General features: G+C 42.2%; 1 protein-coding gene across 1 annotated transcript in view; it reads left to right on the forward strand.

Annotated features, from left to right (window-relative positions):
* Nucleotides 1–21,803, forward strand: part of EYA4 (EYA transcriptional coactivator and phosphatase 4) — a 470,455-nt gene that overhangs the window by 317,718 nt on the left and 130,934 nt on the right. Inside the window, exons 4-5 of the mRNA XM_063917364.1 lie at nt 9,521–9,645; nt 11,562–11,630. Coding sequence (XP_063773434.1) covers nt 9,521–9,645; nt 11,562–11,630 — 194 coding nt within the window. The remainder of the gene's footprint in view (nt 1–9,520; nt 9,646–11,561; nt 11,631–21,803) is intronic.

Genomic DNA, 21,803 nt, shown 5'->3' on the forward strand with positions numbered 1-21,803 from the left:
CACAGGTGATCGCTCACCCCCGCAGCATGCCGCCACCCCCTAACAGAGCCAGAAGATTCAAGTGGTGAGTGAGTCACCGGCCCCCCTAGCAAGAGGGGAGCCAGTGTGAAGATGGCGGCAACAGGGTGGGAGTGCAGTACTAGCTGCGCTCCGGAGGCTCAGCGGTACATAGTGCGGCGCTGTGAGGGGCGCCCTGAGCCCTGGTTCCTATGCCAGAAAAATCCTCAGGCCAGTATAAACGAACAGTGGAGCGGGAAGCAGCGCCATGAAAAGGGGCGGAGCTTCTCCTCAGAGGAGACCCAGCAGCATTCAGCGCCATTTTTCCTGCCTGCAGATCACTGTGGAGATGCTGACAGGGAGAGCTGTCCCTCCAAATCAACTCCAGCTGTCCTGTTCAGTACCGGGGGGGTTGTAAAGGGAAGGGGGGGGGGAGGCTGTGTAAATACTGTGTAGCCTATTAAGGTGCACAGTAAGCACTGGGTAGTGGCTTCCCTCTATCTAAAAAGCGATGTGTGTGGGTTGGCTCCAATTTCTGTGGCTCTCTTGGCATTCTTAGGGGGAAACTGTATCTGTCCTTTCCCTGTGTGTGTGTGGAGTGGTTGCTGTCTCCAAAAGCCTTGTCTAGAGACTCTGTGTCATATGCTGCAGAGGATAATTCCTATCAGAATGATCCCATTCCATGTAATCAGGGTTGTACTGTTTTATCACAGATCCCTGCAAGGGAGCCTGAGTGGTTAGCCTCTCTTAAGGGTATGATTTCTCAGATTTCTACTAGGGTAGCACAGACTGAGACTGCAAGTCAGGTTTTACAGAATCCTATGGCGGTTTGGTCCGGTTCTGTTCCTTCTGGAGCCCCTAGCGTACACCCTCAAAAACGTGCTCTTGCCCAGATTATACAAGATGACACGGATACCGATTCTGACACGGCAGACTGTGAAAAGAGTGCGGTTGATGATTGAGGCCATTAGAGATGTGTTGAATATTGCTGACACAACACCTGAGCAGGTTGAGGAGGCTTACTTCACGGATAATAAGAAAGCCTCGCTAACCTTCCCAGTATCTAAAGAATTAAACGCTATATGTGAAAAATCCTGGGAAAACCCGGAGAAAAAATTCCAGATTCCAAGAAAGATTCTGATTGCTTTTCCCTTCCCTGAGGAAGATAGAAAGAAATGGGAAAACCCACCTATAGTTGACACATCTGTTTCCAGACTGTCAAATAAGGTGGTGTTACCTGTCCTGGGTTCTATCGCGTTAAAAGAACCGGCTGATCGCAAAATTGACACTACGCTCAAATCCATATACACGGCTTCAGGAGCGATACTGCAACCTACTGTTGCCTGTGCATGGATTTGTAAAGCTATAGTAAAGTGGTCAGGCGCGTTACCTGAGGACTTGGATACAATGGATAAAAGTGACGTTGAATTGTTTTTACGTAACGTACAGGATTCTGCAGGATTTATGGTGGAATCCATGAAAGACCTGGGTTCGATGACTGCAGGGATATCTTCCATGTCTGTCTCAACTCGCAGGGGACTCTGGCTACGCTAATGGTCTGACAACGCGGAATCCAGGAGAGGTGTGGAGACCCTACCCTACACAGGTCAGGCTCTATTTGGGGAGGCGTTGGATTCGTGGATTTCCACGGCAACCGCGGGTAAGTCACCTTTTCTTCCCTCAGCCTCGGCAGCTACGAAGAAACCTTTTTCTTCATCTACATCGCAGTCCTTTCGGATGGCTAAAACTAAGAGGGCCAAGCCTTCTAACACCTTCTTTAGAGGAGGTCGGGCAAAATCCAAAAAACCTGCTACTGCAGGTTCCCAAGAACAGAAGCCTGCTTCTGGTACATCAAAATCCTCAGCATGACGGTGGACCGCACAGCCTGGAGGTGGGGCCGGTGGGAGCGAGGCTCAGACATTTCAGTCAGATCTGGGTGTCGTCCGGTCTGGATCCCTGGGTACATGATACTGTGTCCCAGGGGTACAGACTGTTGTTTCAAGAACTCCCGCCTCACCGTTTCTTCAAATCAGGCTTGTCAACTTAATTGGCAGACAGGGCTGTCCTACAGGAAGCCATCCAAAAATTGGAAAAGTCACAGGTCATTGTCCCATTTCCACCTCATATGCAAAACAAAGGTTATTATTCGAACCTCTTTGTGGTACCGAAACCGGATGGTTCGGTCGCCAATTTTGAACTTGAAATTGCTAAACCCCTTTCTGAGGGAGTTCAAAACAAATTGGAGTCTCTGTGAGCGGTAATCTCAGGTCTGGAGGAGGGGGAGTTGCTGGTATCCCTGGATATCAAGGATGCGTACCTCCACGTTCCGATTTGGCCGCTGCATCAGGCTTATCTCCGATTCGCACTGTTAGTCACTTTCAGTTCCAGGCACTACCATTCGGCCTCTACACAGCACGGAGGGTGTTCACCAAGGTGATGGCAGAGATGATGGTTCTCCACAGGCAGGGGGTGAACATAATCCCATATCTGGATGATCTGCTGATAAAGGCTTTGTCCAGGGAGATGTTGTTGCAGTCCATTGTTCTCACGACTCATCTGCTCAGGGAACACGGTTGGATCCTGAACCTTCCAAAATCACATTTGGAGCCGACAAGGAGATTGTCTTTTCTGTGAATGATCCTCGACACGGAAGTACAGAGGGCGTTTCTACCAGAGTAAAAAGCATTGGTGATTCAAACAATGGTCTGGGACGTCCTGAAGCCCACATGGGTATCGGTTCATCAGTGCATTCGCCTTTTGGGGAAGATGGTTGCCTCTTATGAGGCTCTACAGTACGGAAGGTTTCATGCTCGGTCCTTCCAAAAGGATCTCCTGGACAAGTGGTCGGGTTCTCATCTCCACATGCACAGAGAATACGTCTGTCGCCGAAAGCAAGGATTTCACTCCTATGGTGGCTGCAATTACCTCACCTTCTGGAGGGCCGCAGGTTTGGGATTCAGGATTGAATCCTTCTAACCATGGATGCAGGTTTCAGGGGCTGGGGCACTGTCACTCAGGGGGTAACCTTCCAAGGAAGGTGGTCAAGCCTGGAATCCAGTCTTCCGATGAACGTTCTGTAGGAGCTAGGAGCCGTCTACAACGGTCTTCTCCAAGTGGCTCATCTTCTGCGAGATCGAGTTATTCAGGTGCAGTCGGACAGTGTAGCAACAGTGACCTGCATAGACCGACAGGGAACGAAGAGCAGAACTGCAATGTCAGGGGTGGCAGGAATCCTCCTATGGGAGGAAAAACACGCATTGGCGTTGTCAGCGGTCTTCATTCCGGGTGTAGACAGCTGGGAGGCGGACTTCCTCAGCAGACACGATCTCCATCCAGGAGATTGGGGCCTCCATCTGGAGTTGTTCACGGAGGTGACGGATCTTTGGGGTGTAGCTCAAATAGACATGATGGCCTCCCGTCTCAACAAGAAGCTTCGGAGGTATTGTTCCAGGTCAAGGGACCCGCAAGCTGTGGCAGTGGACGCCCTGGTGTCTCCGTGGGTGTACGTGTTTCCTCCACTTCCACTCATTCCAAGAGTTCTAAAACTCATAAGGAGAACAAGAGTTCAGGCAATCCTCATTGCTCCAGACTGGCCAAGAAGGGCTTGGTACGTGGATCTTCTGGGTGTTCTGCTGGAAGATCCGAGGCCTCTTCCTCTTCGGGAAGACCTACTGGAACATGGGCCATTCGCTTATCAAGACTTACCGCGGCTATGTTTGACAGCATGGAGGTTGAACGCCAGATATTAGCTCGGTAAGGCATTTCCGAACAAGGTTATTCCTACCCTGATACAGGCTATGAAAGGAGTAACGTCTAAACATTACCATCACATTTGGAAAAAGTATGTCTCTTGGTGTGAATCCAAGAAGTTTCCTACGGTGGAGTTTCAACTGGGACGGTTTCTCCTCTTCCTGCAAGCAGGTGTGGATATGGGCCTGAGGTTGGGATCCGTAAAGGTCTATCCATTTTTTTTCCAGAAACAGCTAGCTTCCCTCCCTGAGGTTCAGACTTTCTTGAAAGGGGTTCTGCACATCCAGCCTCCCTTTGTGCCACCTACGGCACCCCGGGATCTTAACGTGGTGTTGCAGTTCCTCCAATCGGCTTGGTTCGAGGTCAAGTTTCTCATATGGAATGCTATCACTTTGTTGGCCTTAGCTTCTGCTAGATGTGTGTCGGAGTTGGGGGCTTTGTCATGTAAGAGCCCCTACTTGATCTTCCATGAAGATAGAGCTGATCTCAGGATGCGTCAGCAGTTTCTTCCAAAGGTTATGTCAGCTTTTCATATCAACCAACCTATTGTGGTGCCAGTGGCTACTGACTCCTCAATTACATATAAGTCCTTGGTTGTTGTGAGGGCTTTGAAAATCTATGTGATGAGGACAGCTCGTCACAGAAAATCGTACTCTCTGTTTGTCCTGTATTATCCCAAGAAACTTGGGGGTCCTGCTTCTAGGCAGACGATTTATCGCTGGATCAGGTTCACTATCCAGTATGTTTATTCTACGGCAGGAGTGCTGTGTCCAAAATCTGTTAAGGCCCACTCTACTCGTAAGGTGGGTTCTTCCTGGGCAGCTGCCCAGGGTGTCCTGGCTTTACGGCTTTGCCGAGCGGCTGCTTGGTCAGGGTCAAACACGTTTGCTGGGTTCTACAGGTTCGATACATTGGCCTCTGAGGACCTAAAGTCTGGTCAATCAGTTCTGCAGGAGCCTTCGAGCTCTCCCTCCTGCTCTGGAAGCTTTGGTACCTCCCCATGGTACTAATGTGGACCCCAGCATCCTCTAGGACAGTGTTTTTCAACCACTGTGCCGTGGCACACTAGTGTGCCCTGAGCAGTCTCCTGGTGTGCCGCTATAGAAGTAGAGCCAGGCCAGTCACTGTCTTGCCGCTACTGAGGCCCTGAAACGATCAATACTGGTGGGTTTAGTGGTTGCAGAGCCAGTTCTAATTTTGGGCCCGGGCAGTGTTGGGCTCTTCTGGCTTTCTCACATGTGGCTCAGGTGTTACCTATGGAGAAACATCCTAGGACATGCAACTGCACCATGCATCACCATTCTGTTTGAATGTGCCTTGGCAATATTTAAATCTTGTTCAGTTGTTCAGTGTGCCGTGAGTTGTAAAAGGTTTAAAATGTCTGCTCTAGGACGTAAGAGAAAATATAATTTTAATTACCTACCGGTAAATCCTTTTCTCGTAGTCCATAGAGGATGCGCTTCATTATCCTGCAGTGTTTACTTGATTCAGTACGGCTTTGTTTTTAGTTTTGTACTGCGTTGTTACTTGGTTAAGTAATGTTTTTCAGCTGTTGCTAAGTTTCAAGCTAGTTAGCTTGGTTTGCCTTGTTTGTGTGAGCTGGTGTGAATCTCGGACTAGTTGTCTGTCTCCTCGGGCACAGTTTCTAGACTGAGTCTGGTTGGAGGGCATAGAGCGAGGAGCCAGCCCACACTCTCAAACTCTTAAAGTGCCAATGGCTCCTGGTGGACCCGTCTATACCCCATGGTACTAATGTGGACCCCAGCATCCTCTACGGACTGCGAGAAAAGGATTTACCGGTAGGTAATTAAAATCCTATTTTCTGGGCAGAAACCTGCCGTTTTCTGGTGTGTCAGAAAAACACAGGTGTGCCCAGATGTTTTTGGGGAGGGTGTCTGACGTCAACGCAGACCACTTACAGGCCATCTCAGTCGCAGATTAGTGGCAGCCTCAGACCTACTGAAATTGACGGCAAAGTTTCTTTTATGTTCCATAAATTGCGTATGCATTTGCGAGTGGATAGCGATCTGCAATGCATTCGCAATTTTGCACGGGGAGTTTTTTCTTCCCGTCAGGATGGCGCCTTTCTACTCGCAGACAACTGCAATTTCTCTCAATAGCGATACATGCTGAATTAGGCCCATAACCCAGTATTTTCTATAACATGTGTGTATTTTTCAGAAAATATTGGGTTATGGCCCTCATTCCGAGTTGTTCGCTCGCTAGCTGCTTTTAGCAGCATTGCACACGCTAGGCCGCCGCCCTCTGGGAGTGTATCTTAGCATAACAGAATTGCGAACGAAAGAGTAGCAGAATTGCTACTAAATAATTCTTTGCAGTTTCTGAGTCCGGACCTACTCACGAATTGTGATCAGCTCAGTCCGTTTAGTTCCTGGTTTGACGTCACAAACACGCCCTGCGTTCGGCCAGCCACTCCCCCGTTTCTCCAGACACTCCCGCGTTTTTCCCTTGCACGCCTGCGTTTTTTTGCAAACGCCGGGAAAACGCTGAGTTGCCGCCCAGAAATGCCCCTTTCCTGTCAATCATTTACCGAACACCGCCGCAGAAGCCACAGCAAAACAGCTACGTTTTGTGTTAAATAACTAAGCGCAACGAGCGAACAACTCGGAATGACCCCCTATATCTTCAATTATTTCATTGAAAGGGCAGGACATTTTTTATTCTCTCCTGTCAAAGGTATAAGGGATTCATATGTGCTTCACGGTATAGATTCAGTCTTCCAAATTCTCATGACTGTGAAACAGAAAGTGAGATATATTGTGGATAGCCAAGAAATGTTACAGGATTGTCCCTTTAAAAATCCATCTGAGTTCGGCCAGCATCCCACACGGCCGCCAAACTCTGACTTAATTACATCCCGGCCGTTATGTTTTTCCTGTGTGTCGTAAAAATACTTAGTTTAAAAGTAGAGCAACGTGTTAACTTAAATTTTTTTTAAAAATAGAAACAAAACACCCAGCAAATCTTTTTGGATGCTAATCAAGGCTTATGAGCAGTGGCATAACTATAAATTAGGCACCCCCTCATGCCCAAAAAGTTTCCGGAGATTCAGGGGATTCCCCAGCTGCCGCTGGAGGTCTGCAGTCCCATCTCGCCTGTCCTGCTTGTTGTCAGTGGTTCTGCTCATTGTCAGGGGATTGACCCCCAATCCATCTGCCACCACTGCATGTCTGTGGTCCGGTCGCACCTCCCGTTTTCAATGGGGGCAGGCGACATGGGACCCCTGCAGGGGCTTATTGGTATGCCACTGTTTATGGTGCAGATTGTACAACACGTGCAAGTGTGTTTGAGTGGCGCAAAAGATTTAGTGACTGTCGAGCACGTTGAAGCTGCACATAAAAAATAAATAAACATTTTGAAGAAAAATGTAGAAAATTGTTTGAATTATCTATTGACTCAGCACCCGAATGACAGCAGAAATGGTAAATATCGACAAAGAAACTGTTAGGCAAGTTTTGCATCAAGATCTTAACATGACAAAAGTTTGTGCTAAGATGGTTCCAAAGCTTCTCACTGCCGAGCATAAAAAAAATCAAAAGCAAATTTATACAGATCTTTTGGAACAAATTCAAGTGAATTCACATATTTTAGATAAAGTTATTACCTGTGATGAAAAATGGATTTTCCACTACGATCCTGAGGCAAAACGCAAGTCCATGCATTGGATAACACAATAATCATCAAGAATGAAGCCAGCACGTCAATGCAAATCCAAATTCAAAGTCATGTTAATTTTTTTCTTTGATATCAAATATATTATTTTGTCAGACTGGGTACCAGAAGGCGCAACAGTAAATCAACATTACTACAAAAATGTTCTAGAAACTTTGCTGGAATTAGAAGAAAGAGGCCAGAGCTGTGGAAACATCCTCCAGCAGAACAAAGCACCAGCCCACACTGTCCCTGTGAAGCAGTTTATGGCCGAGAAACAGATTGCAGTGCTAGAACACTCTCCATATTCGCCAGACCTACTGTAGCACCGTGTGACTTTTTTCTTTTCCCTATAGTTAAATTTGTACTCAAGGGAAGACATTTTGTATTAGTTACTGCAGTAATGAAGAAAATGATAGAGCTGTTGGGACAGCTGTCAGATAATGAGCTACAGCATGGCTTTGACCAATGGAAAATAAGAATGCAGCCGTGTATGGATGCAGAAAGGAAGTACATAGAAGGGAATGGAGTTAAAATGTACTTAATACAGGTTGAGTATCCCTTATCCAAAATGCTTGGGACCAGAGGTATTTTGGATATGGGATTTTTCCGTATTTTGGAATAATTGCATAACATAATGAGATGTCATGGTGATGAGTCTAAGCACAGAATACATTTATGTTACATATACACCTTATACACACAGCCTGAAGGCCATTTTATCCAATATTTTTTATCACTTTGTACATTAAACAAAGTGTGTCTACATTCACACAATTCATTTATGTTTCATATACACCTTATACACACAGCCTGAAGGTCATTTAATACAATATTTTTAATAACTTTGTGTATTAAACTAAGTGTGTGTACATTGAGCCATCAAAAAACAAAGGTTTCACTATTTCACTCTCACTCAAAAAAGTCCGTATTTCGGAATATTCCGTATTTTGGAATATTTGGATATGGGATACTCAACCTGTATAATTAAATGTACATTATAGCATCAGTCTCATTATTTAATAGCCACACTTCATATACAAAGTGTGATGGCATTGAGATAATGTTTAGTTATTTTTCTATTGACAGCTTGTCGGCCTGATTTTAGGGGTTAAATAAATCACACACTACAATAGTATAAATGGGACAATATCAGGGTATTCACCACAATTCAGATTGCACACTATCTTTAACCCATGTGTTAGTTGCTGTCCCTTTGATGCTCAGTCATAGCTGCTAAGCCAAGTTCATCTTCTTCACTCATCTACCCATAATGCTCCACTCGATTACTGCGATCTGTAGATGGACTTTTAGCAGTACCTAGAATCTACCGTAATTCATCTGGAGGTCGAGCTTTTAGTCATGCGGCTCCGACTCTATGGAACTTACTTCCCTGCACAGTGCGAGAGGCCCCAACTATAGAATCCTTCAAAAGTAGACTCAAGACTTTCCTGTTTACTCAAGCATTTCCATAATGTCCCTTTTAGTATCTTCATGCTTCTGTATTTTATGAAAATGTACTTCATTATTTTCTGTACTATATTATGCTATGTATCTGTTAAGCACCTTGAGTCCTATTGGAGAAAGAGCGGTATATAAATAAAATTATTATTAATTTTATTATTACTACCCACGTTGTAGTAAGTAATCTCAGTCTTCTTGCTTTTAGCTGGTGTACTCAGTAAATTGTTGTAGAATTATCCAACTGAAACTTTCTCAGCTGTTCACTGCCGTTAGGCAAACAGATGACAGTAGAAGCCACAAAGTGGACTTATTCATGCTGTTTTTATGATAGGAGAGTTGTATTCTGCTTCCCCTGTCCTAATTAGTCTCTCTACCAAAGTTGGTAACATTCTGGTTGTGAGATCAAGCTACATATGGCTCTGAATAGAGGAAGTCTAATTATGGCCACGATAGATAGATAGATAGATAGATAGATAGATAGATAGATAGATAGATAGATAGATAGATAGATAGATAGATAGATAGATAATGCTTTTTCTTTTTTTTATTAACACTTTTGAAATACCATCTACGGTGGAGAACTTGTGTCTTCTAATATCCACATTGTAACCGTTAATATTTATATGTTCCCTAATAGGTCTATGGAAATGCAGGACCTAGCAAGTCCGCATAATCGTGTTGGAAGTGGAGATGCATCTGCGGCCTCCAAGCTGGATAAGTCAAATATTAGCAGCAGCTCCATCACAACAAATGGTACAGGAGGTAGGTGTCATTCGCTGGGTAGGTTATAACTAATAGGGTAGTGATCATTCACATCAGGCAATCATCTACAGTACAACAAATTTACATAGCAAAGTTTGTTCACTGACGTGCAGCCTGTAGAGTACTATATACTGATGGAGCGACGCTAATCGTTGCTCCATCTGTGCCGAGCGCGCCTATCTCCGCGTCTTGGACGAGCGTGCGTGTGAGATGCGCACGCGTGTCCATTCACTGCAATGGGAGCGTCTCTGTGCACTCTCGTAGTGTGGCTAGATGCCGGATCGCCTAGTCACACCAGGAGTGCACATTTGTGATGGAGTCGCATCAGATGAGCCTGGCTCCATCTGTACATTACTATATAATTATACTGTACACTCAAAAGAAGACATGGGTCCAACAGTAACAGGTGTCATGGTAGCAAAGGTATGTTGTTTTTTAAATGAGTATACTCACTAATTGATAACCTAGTACTAAATTTCACACTTCATTTTAGAAAATTACACTCTGTGGTGTTGACTATACCAAACAAAAATGGCATTAGTCATGCATCGTGGACCTCAAATTAATAGATCCCTTAGAGCTGAATTACTACTATACTTTCTATTTTTCTACGTATCTTTAGTTATACCTCTTTCAGACATACGACCTGGGAATTTCCCTGCTCAGACCCAGGTTTTTCACCTCTGAAAAATCCTTGTTTTTTTCTTGAGACTCACTTTCACAGTATACCTGAGACCTGGGAAATTTTCGGGTCGACCCCTTTCAGACATAAGCCTGGTCTGCCCTGGCATTCTACAAACCTGGTCTGCCCTGACATTCTACAAGCCAGGACACACACAAAGACACGTTACACTTACACATGTCACATGCAAGCATACACATACATGTTATATACACACACACACATGCCAAACTCATACACACACTCACACATGCCATACTCATACACACAAACACACACACACACACACACACACACACACACACGTCACACACCAGCCACCAGAACTCACCACAACAGGCCGCCTCTCTGTTGCTTGGCTGGACTGGCTGCTTCTACTACTCACTGCAGCACGGACTAAAGTAGTTGGCGCACGACCCCTCCATGCACCCCTATCCCTTCCAGGCAGCCCCGCCCCTTCCAAGCAGTTCATAACGCCAATCAGAGGCATCTAGGTGCGACCCGGGAGTAAATTCATGGGTTGCACCATTCAGACCTAAGCCGGATTGTCTACCCAGTATGTAAGTCCCGGGAAAAACCCTGGTCAATTGCAGTGTCGGCGAGTTGGTGCCTTTCAGACATACCAAAATCCCAGGTTTATGCGTGTTCATGTGCAAAATCCCGGGATTTTGGAGGATGTCTGAAAGGGGTATTAGTCAGTCGCTTGTCAGTTCACTTAAATTCACAATATATTGAATGTGGTTAGTAACATGTAAAATTATATTCTATTGCAGCTATTTTGACAATTTAATATAATAACAGCAATAATACTTCATACAGTGCATCAATCTTTGTGACCTTTCTATGGCGGAAGTAGGTCCAGATTGCAAGTGCAGGGGACACAGTCGTGTGTTTCACAGCTCTATGTTCCCATCCCTCACTGGCCAATGCTGCAAGTCATGTCATTGCGCAGTGGGGTTCAGGTTTATGTTTGCATAGTTTGCTGTGATTTACTTATCAAGCAGAAGTGTGGACTTCTGCTACAGGAATGATCTGGGAGAACTCCCCAAAATAGAAGAATAGGCATGTAATTAATAATAATAATAATAATAATAATAATAGTTCTTTTTCCAAATCACGTTAGTTACAGCACACATTAGTGTCAATAGAATACATTTACAAACACAAATCGCTTATGTGTAAAATGGAAGTAGCAATAATTAAACCAATAAATGTGTTACATTCCAATTCTCAGGCGAAAATATGACTGTTTTAAATACTGCGGACTGGCTGCTGAGTTGCAGCACGCCCTCTTCTGCAACAAGTAGGAACTATACTACTATAATGCATGATGTTTATCTTAGAATCTGACTGATTGTGGTGTTTCATTCTGACTACTTTCTTGTGTGGTTTGCTGTGTCTACTGATATTTCATACTGTATGTTTTATGAAAAACAGTGTATTGTCTTTACTTTTATTCAATGCCTGTTCTTTAAGCCTCCTTGCAGCATAGGTGCACAGATATGTTCACTTACATCTAGCCTCCTGGCACATTAAACAGCCTTCTAGTCACGCCATTCCGTGGCGTGACTCAGTAGCGCCAATAGTCTTTTCGTGCATTTTGTCCATTAAAATGCATCTTATTCGCTTTTGATGATTAAAATGAATATATACATGCCATATATCATTCTAATCAGCAGAGTCTGCTTGTGTGTCTTTTTCACGTAGCGGTGTGAATTCAGACACATTTTGGCAAAAAAAAGATGCTAAGGGAGTTGTACAGGACCTGTCAGTTCACTTATGCCAGGCATTTCCTGCTGCTTGGCGTATTGCGGACACATCTATACCATGTACTTCATGAGCACTCCTAAATTATATTGTACTATGCAATAACACACATGAACAATACAGCCAATGGAGAATAACATAAAGCAGTCAGTTCCATTTACAGTACTTACTATCAGCAGTCAAGCACACTTACCAGATTTTAATCATGCATATTGAACACGTTATATTTACTCCCATGTGTTCAATCCACAGGAGTATACTGTATTTTATGAATGGGTAGCATAGTGATAGGGTAATAGCTTGGTTAATAGTCAGCTTGTACACTCTATAGTTAATTTTTTTAAATGTATTTTTATTGTCTAGCTTTGTACACTTGTACTGTGCTGACCTCCAACAATATCCATTTGTAGATACAGTAAATTCAAGTTTTAAACTTAGAACTTGAACATATACAGTATATACAGTATGCTTATTTTACCTTGGTGATAAATTCACCAGAGCAGTAAAATTATACTGACTATGACTTACAGGCAACAGTTATATTATATGTTCTATCTATTGTTTTATATGTTCTCCAATGCAGTGGCTGATTCATTGTAGAATTTTTTTAAATCATTTTAGAAACAAAACATCATGTTTCTTTTCTTCTAGAAACCTATTTCATGAGCTTTATTTTGTAAAATTAAAAGTATATAAAAACTTGCTAGATATATTTTGGTGTTAGAAATGAGACATGTTATAAATATAACTTATGTCACTTAAACTACTGATTAATGTGTTGATATTTGAGATGGGAAAGTAGAGTGTAATACAGTACTGTTTTTCCTGATATGTAAAAGTCATGGATAATTAATGTGCCTTTATTCTCTAAAGTATTATCAAACAATTTTTACTGTATCAATTAGCAGACAACTGTCTATAAGAAAATACGTTGAATAAAGCTTTTAAAAACAGTGGCAAAAGATTTTTGCACCTTTGTTGCTTGGACATCGTAACATAGTACACTAGCTATTTACTCCCCTCTCCATTTTAATAGAGAGAACAGAAAATTACTAATAGTAGTACGTTCTAGATCATAGGGAGTCATTCCGAGTTGTTCGCATCATTGCACACGCTAGGCCGCCGCCCTCTGGGAGTGTATCTTAGCTTAGCAGAATAGCGAACGCAAGATTAGCGGAATTGCGAATAGAAAATTGTTAGCAGTTTCTGAGTAAATCGAGACTTACTCCTACACTGCGATCAGCTCAGCCCATTTCGTTCCTGGTTTGACATCACAAACACGCCATGCGTTCGGCCAGCCACTCCCCCGTTTCTCCAGACACTCCCGCGTTTTATCCTGGCACGCCTGCGTTTTTCCGCACACTCCCAGAAAACGGTCAGTTTCCGCCCAGAAACACCCACTTCCTGTCAATCACACTCCGATCACATCAACGATGAAAATTCTTCGTTCGGACGTGAGTAAATCTAAGTTTTGTGCTAAAATACTTAGCGCATGCGCACTGCGTACCATGCGCATGCGCATTTTTGCCTTAATCGCTCCGTTGCGAAAATCGGCAACGAGCGAACAACTCGGAATGACCCCCATAGTTAATACATTTACGTTAATAAAACAACTTATTTCTATGTTAGTATATTACAATGTCTGCAGGACACTGTGACTCATGATTTTTCGAGTAGTCCCCTGCACTGAAAGAGTGGGTGTTTCTACCGCATCCCGCCCTAGTGAAGTGGGCAGGATAGGAAGAATAATGGTGGTAATTGCTCGGCTGTATAGAGGGAGCAGGGCCAATATGATGTGTTTGTATGATAATTGCATCACTTGACCTAAATGAGCAGTTTCCATAATGTTGGTAATACTTATGTTGACATGTTTTAGGGATAAGAAGGTTACAAAATCAGTAGCAGCATTAGCAAATGGTTGCTTCCAGTATTTGTAGAACTTGAGGCTGTTGCAGAGTTGCACGCTAGGCAGTTTTGCAGATGTGGATGGAGTGTTATCACACAGCTCATCTATGTAGCTGAGCACATGCAGCTATAAGTAATGTAAAGTCATATGCAATTCATTGCCATTGACACTAGCGACTGAATGGGTGTAACTGAGTGGTAATTGGGCAATTGAATGTAGGATAATCTTAATGAAGGCGTGCCAATGGAATTGCAGGTTATGCAGAGTTATAGACTCCGGTATTCAGAAGTATCTTTTGCACCAAGGATAGCATGGAGCAAGTGCGCGCTGAAATAGATAAAGAGAATAGGAAGGATGGGGTGGTCCAGCCGCAGATAAAGATGTGTCAGCACACACCTATCCTCAATTTGAGCTAAAAAGCTCCCATGCAATTTTCTTAATTAGCTAAAAAATTTAACAATTCCTTTGCAAAAATAAAATAAAATACTAATACTAAGTACTCAGAGCACTATTAGCGAATTAAGATGCAAAAGTCTGTAAAAGTACCCAAGCACAGGAATTGCTGCATGTGGTAGAGCATCTGAGTGGTGCCAGGCATCTCACACCATATGGCACAGAAAGGATAGTTGTATGAGGATACATCTGTATGCATACAATAAGGCATATGGGTGAATATACACGTTACGGGAGCAATTATGGACAACTTGTGATCACCACTGCATCTGTACCCTTGTCTTCATATTAGTGTTCAAGTGACAGGGATTTCATATTTCTACTGACAACAGTATTTTCTCCATGCTAAAAGAGAGAATATTAAAACATTGTTCCTATGGAGTCCTACTGTAAGCCCTCATGACACTAGCTTTAAGCTAGATGCACCTCTGAAGGAGGAAGACATGGGTGGTCTTTAAAGGATGTAAGATATAGGATTGGGATGGTTTAGATAAAAGGATTATTCTCTTAAATCTTTCCTTCTAGTTAAAGGGATATAATAAAAAAATGGCCATTAATATACTTAGACTGTACGTTCCATGGATGGTGTATGTCAGTTCGCCTGGATACTTTTCTTTCTCCCCCTTCTTTTACACAGAAGTCCTCTGAACGTAAATCATCATCACATAAGGGAAACAAAAGTGGAAGAGCAGTGGAGCCCACAATGTGTAGTGCATTTCTAAAATGTCAAGTTTTACAATTTTTCTAAGGTGTTTATCTGAAGAGTAAATATTGAACTGAAATGGGAGCTATCCCTAGATGGAATCCATAGATGAAATAATAAAATTAAATGAAATACCTTGAAAAAGTCTTGACACACGTCATCCTGAGGTGGTTCACGGCATTCTGGAAGGAGTCACATTCAATTACTAGACCATTCACAGTTTCTTAGCCCGGGTTTAAAATTATTGTTCCATGGCTACTGTCAACAGCCTTGGGTCACCTCCTGCCAGATGTATCGGTGCCACCTAGGCCCAGTTTTTATACTTTTTTGCTTTTATGGTTTTAATACCATTGTACGTTTTCATAATAAATTCACAGTTTGTATATATATCATCTACATTACATTCGCTGCTGTACGTCAAGTAATATAGTATACCCCAATCACTCTGATAAAGGAATCGGCTGGTGTATAAAGGTATCTTTGGTGTACATGGAAGAAATTATTTCAAGTGTACCCATACCCATAGTAAAGCTGGTTACACTCTATGAAATGTATGTACCCAGTGGCATCAGCAGCAACGGGAACTGACAGGGGAGCTGGCATCAGCAAAGTGCATACACACTTGGCGATGCTGGCAGCATGGCTCTCATTAGCGATGTCTTCCATTGGCCCTGCATGTAGGGCAGATGGAGGATGTCGCTGAGATGTGCGGGAGCGCGCATTGTCAGTGACATAGCAGATACACACTAGACAATGTGCCCGATATGTCGGTACGATCCGCCGGATCAGATGACATATCATCTAGTGTGTATTCAGCTTAAGAGTGGTTTCAATTTTCACATAAAGGTATCTTTGCAGTGCTGCAGCCAATGCAATGGCAATGTAGAAGATATATATATATATATATATATATATATATATAGGTAGGAGTCCCTGCACTCTCACACAGCTCAGCCAACAATTGGGGTGCCAATCAGAGTCCAACCCACTCATAGCGGTGGGACCCATAGTACAATACAGATTTCTCCACTATTGTGGAAAAGATAGCACTCTCCAAAATTCTCATTTATTCAGTCAAAAAGGTAATATTTAATGTAAAAGACAGTCTCACAGTTCCAGAGCGAATTCCAGTTCCTCCAACGTTTCGGTCCACACCTGGACCTTTTTCAAGGAGTTTACAACGTGGTCAAACAGACAGCATAACAGCGGAAGTTAACAATATAGGCACCTGGAGCTAGAGATATCGCCTCACCGGCCCCTGTTAAATACCTGAATCCAGAGTGTTCAAGCACCAGTCACGCCCCCTCCCGAGCGGGAAGCGCGGTGGAACGCACAGTTGGAATGCACGCGTCATTTCCGGAGTAACCGGAAGAGAGCCACGTCCATAGCATTACTATGTAATGGAGAGCGTGGGAACTTAGACCAAGCACACCTTGGACCGAAAATACCGGAAGTGCACTGTGTACTAATCATCTGCAGAAGCTAGAGGCAAGATCCTTTATGCAGATAGTGGAGTAACTAATGAGAGTCACATGGGCTTGGTGCATGTCGGTCCAGGCGGTGATGGCAAATCTGACCACCGCGTCCGGGTCCGATTTATTCATGCGTTCCACTAACGGGAAATGCGATTCAGTGCAATGTAATAACATGCTAATTGCTAGTATTGTATACCATTATGCCTAAATAGACATTAGGTGTACAAATTAGTATACTTAAGAAGGTAAGTATATCAAGGTATAACAGAGGCCAGTGTGGTCACTAATTAGGGACTATACACAGGAAAATTATATCCCAAATGTTACAACTTTTGACTAGTAATAGTAAACAAAGTGAGAACAATAAAGAATCAAAAATAAGATTGTGAATAGACTTTCATAACAGAAAACACCAAAAGTAGTCTCAAATGTACCGATCCCAAGCAGTGGGTATCAATTGTCATATTATGTTATCACCAATCAAATGAAGATCATTTCAAGAAAATAGACATTGGGTTATTTTCATTCATTCCCTTCGGTGCAATTGTATCTAGTCTATATATCCAGCGGCTTTCTCTTTTTCTGAGTAAGAGAACACGGTCCTCTTAGGATCATAGGGATAGATCTTAGGTATTGAGGAGGCAGCTGCCTTGGTGAAAGGCCCAAATTCATTACACAACCATTCGTTTTTAGTCACCTCTGAAGGAGCCTGAATATATATAAATAACTCCTGCCCGGCAATATGAAAAAGGATTGTCATTTTATCACAACCTGTTGCAGAATGGAGTTTGGGTTATAATTGTAAAAATAAAAGGTTCTTGGACCTCTTAAAACATTTGTGATTGTGGAAGGAGTAGCATCGGTATTCTGTGCATTTGGTGAGTGTGAGCTGAGCGCAACTAACATGTGTCATCTCTGTCTGTCACTGGATAATACCAAAGTGTGTTAAAAACCTCATAAATCGCCCTGGAAAATGAGTTTACAGTTCTGTCCATTTCTCCTATTGTTTTTGGCACATTTTATTTGTAAAATACAGTGTGGTAATGATAGACACTGGTAGCTCATTATCTTGTCCATCACTATAAAATAAACATGACAGTATCAATGAGTGATTTACTAATGGAACCACACTTCTCACACCATATACTGTAGCTGGCAGTCTTGGACTGACTGAATTAATTGCAGACGAGAGAGGGAAGGTAATCCTATGCAGACACAAGCATTTAGCCATACAGTAGTTATAGAGAATCATTTAGAGTAGAGATCACAGAACCCTTATGAAGACCTATTAACTTTATTCTTTACTATTTCATGGTCTATTTCTATTAAAGTCTATTTGTATGGACCATATGGTAATCCTAAATATCTATAAACATTCTCTTTGCCGTTTTATATGGGATAATGCACTACCTACTGTAAATTATATTGACATTAAAAGTTCAGACAGGTGACTTTAGTTAAAACACTTCTTTGTTCTAAAAGCAATTGTTTGCTGCGATCAGGGCCAATAAAACCAATGTTTACTGGCAATATATTTTCCAGATACAGAAACACCTACAGCCAGTGAAAGTATTTTCCAATCAGGTGGTCAGTTAGCCACCTGCCAGAACCATAAAAAGGCATTGTCAATGGAAATCCACTGTTAGGAATTTGGTATAAAGAACACTAGCATGAGCTACCTGTCTGTTGGCTTATTCAGTGCTGGTGCCCATGGTACTGTAATTTATGTATTTTGCTCCTTGATGTGTGAACTTGGCTGTCCACAAGATGCTGGCGCTGTATCCACCCTTATACTCAGGGGCAGATGTATTAAGTCTGGAGAAGTGATAAAGCAGTGATAAGTGCAAGGTGATAATGCACCAGCCAATCAGCTCCAATATGTAAATTGACATTTAGGAGCTGATTGGCTGGTGCGTTATCACCTTCCACTTAGCACTGCTTTATCACTGTTTTATGACTTCTCCGGTCTTAATACATCTGCCCCTCAGTAACAAGGGTCCTGATGCTGAGCTGGATGTAAAGTGGCCACAGGTGCAGTTATTAGCTGTGACCAGATTTAGGCCCAAATGTATTAAGTGTTAACAAAAGATAAATCTGAAACGCATGGAGAGATAAAGGACCAGCCAAGCAGCTCCTAACAGTCATTTCAAACACAGCCTGTGACATGGTAGTAAGAAAGCTGATTTGGCTGGACATTTATCACTCCTTATGCGTCTCAGATTTGCCTCTTGTTAACGCTTAATACATTTGGGCTTTACTACCTTATGCTAAGGAAAGTATCCATATGGCATCATGTGTATGCTCACACAGCCCACTGTTTTTCCATTAGCTGTCATACCCCCATCATTAGGTATAAAACATCTGTCAGAAGCAGGCTACCATTCATCATACAACACACCAATGATACAGACTGGAACTCTTGCGTGCATTGGCAATGTAACTGCCCTGCTGATTTCATACGGAGCTTCTGTTAAGGTGTATACATGGTGCAGCATTGCGCAGTGTGATAAAAATTGCTAAATGTGTCCGCTTTTGTCCTTGTGTGCGGCTCAGAATCAGGCCCTTGATCTTTATGTGTACCAGTGTATGTGGGTTGGGTACGGGATGCCGGCAGTCAGAATGCCGACCCCCTCCATCCCAACTATCATAATCCCAACAGGGGTGCTCAACTAAACTAACCCTAGCCCTTCTCCTAACCCTAACCCTCCCTTCTGGCTTTTTACCTGAGTAATAAGAACCAGAAGTTCCATACAGAAAGAGAGTACCATAGAGCACACCTATATGAGCATCAATAATCGGCTCATTCTGTCACAGAACATCATATTGATGAAATATGTTACATTATATATGACATTATATATGCAATTCTTGTAACCTTTAGAGTATTCCTGAAATTATTTAACTCACTTAGCTCTATTTATGAAGCCCACTGCTACGGTGAGAAACTTGACCATAACCATAGAAAAATGTTCAATTTGTAATTTTTTTATAGGATTCAATGCAATTATTTAACAGATCTGCCGCAATCCTCAAAATGTATTTTGTTCCATTTACTAAAGAGAAACAGTATACAATATATTAGACAACATATTTATCATTAGAGGGACACTTTATCAATAAGATTTTGCAGAATAACATAAGAAAGTGCCTTCAAAGAGAAATCAATAAGTATATTTAATGTATATAGTAGACTTGTAAATTCCCAAGAGGAGTATTAATTATCTTGAGGTATAGGCATACAGTACTTTCTTGTGGATTACAGTATATGAACTCCTGCCAACAAACCAATTATCAAGGGCTGCATAAATGTTGAAGATCAATGGAAGCTAATTTGAACTTCACACTTTTTCAAATTTTCTACTGATAATTTGGAAATCAATTATATTAACTTGCCTTGAGATTGAAATAAAGGTACTGTATATGGTGGTGCTGTATATATGGGACAGTTGTTTTAAAGTTTGCCTGTAGGGATTACATTTTATTATTTTTTAAAGTCGCCTCAATTTACCCCAGATCATCCTTTTCATTTTTATGCACCCCAAATTTAAGTATTTATTTAAACAAAAATAATTGCTTTTTGTATTTTGTTTTACTTTTACTATTACTTATTGAAACTCAAAATCTGTTTCTTTGGGACAGTAATTAACGTCACCGCGCATATCACCAACCCAGCAATTTGCAGGTCGCACCTGGGAAGGACCCGTGTGCAAGTCCCGGGTGAGACCCACTTTTGCGATCTGAACGCGGTATTAATTTATGATTGCCATCACCTGTGTTGAACTAGTTAATTACTAAGAAAGGTGATTCAACACAGGTGATGGCAATCATAAATTAAGAGAGAAGTCCCAGAAGAAAGTATTTTGTCTCTCCTAGAATGGGTCATGTTCGGAGGTATATGATGACAGGTAGGCACAATTTACTTCATTTTATATTTTTTTCAAAATGTATCAATAAAAATACTTTTCTCCTAGGGGTGCCATAAAAAATAAATGCTGATACTCTAGGGCGCTGTGATTCAAGAAAGTTTGGGAACCACTGTGTTAAAGGCTAATTTACCAAAATCAGAGAATGTCGTTTTGGGTGTAATTCCATAAATTAAAGATAAGTGCTAAATAATTCTTAACTATAGACAATCCACACAATCAGACTCTATTCACCTCTGCCAGCAGTGTATGTTTGATGGACAACATACTATTTGTATTATAAAATCACGCCTCAGGCAAACAGAGCAGCCCTAACCCACATAAGATATTATGCTTTCTAGTGTCTTCTGACTCCTGGCAAAACATTATTATTTTGTAATACAGGTTGAGTATCCCATATCCAAAATGCTTGGGACCAGAAGTATTTTTGGATATCGGATTTTTCCGTATTTTGGAATAATTACATACCATAATGAGATATCATGGGGATGGGACCTAAGTCTAAGCACAGAGTGTATTTATGTTTCATATACACCTTATACACACAGCCTGAAGGTCATTTAATACAATATTTTAATAACTTTGTGTATTAAACAAAGTTTGTGTACATTGAGCCATGAGAAAATAAAGGTTTCACTATCTCACTCCCACTCAAAAAATTCTGTATTTCGGAATATTCCGTATTTCGGAATATTTGGATATGGGATACTCAACCTGTATAACGTGTTGACTGTAGACACAATTCTAACCACATAATTGAGAGCAACCCCTGTCCAAATAGATTCCATCTTTAAGTTCTGCATTTATGCATTTATGGTAAGCCTAAAGAACTCCACCCAAAGCTGGATATAACTTTTCTCAGTGTAAGAAAATGGATGCATTATCTTTTGGTTGACAAAGGCTGACATTGCGATTCATCACTTGTTCAGTGGCATACCTACAGGGTGGCTAGACTGGCAAATGTCCAGGGGCCCACAAGGAGAAGGATGCCCACTCTGAAATCAGTCACTAAATACTGTAGACTAAATCCACAGCTGCACTCGGGACGCACCACCCGTCAGCTTTTCCTTCCTGTGTAAGCCCAACCCTAGACTCCTGTGTAACTAGCCAATGGGAATCTGGGGGTGGGGTTATACAGGAAGGGAACTTAAGCTGAGTGGTTCATCTCAAGTGCAGTTGCAGATGTAAAACACAATGCTGCCAATCCCAGGGTTCAGGCAAATGTAACACATATTACATGTAACATTAA

The sequence above is a fragment of the Pseudophryne corroboree genome, chromosome 4 (assembly GCF_028390025.1).
Source record: "Pseudophryne corroboree isolate aPseCor3 chromosome 4, aPseCor3.hap2, whole genome shotgun sequence".
Classification (NCBI taxonomy): Eukaryota; Metazoa; Chordata; class Amphibia; order Anura; family Myobatrachidae; genus Pseudophryne; species Pseudophryne corroboree.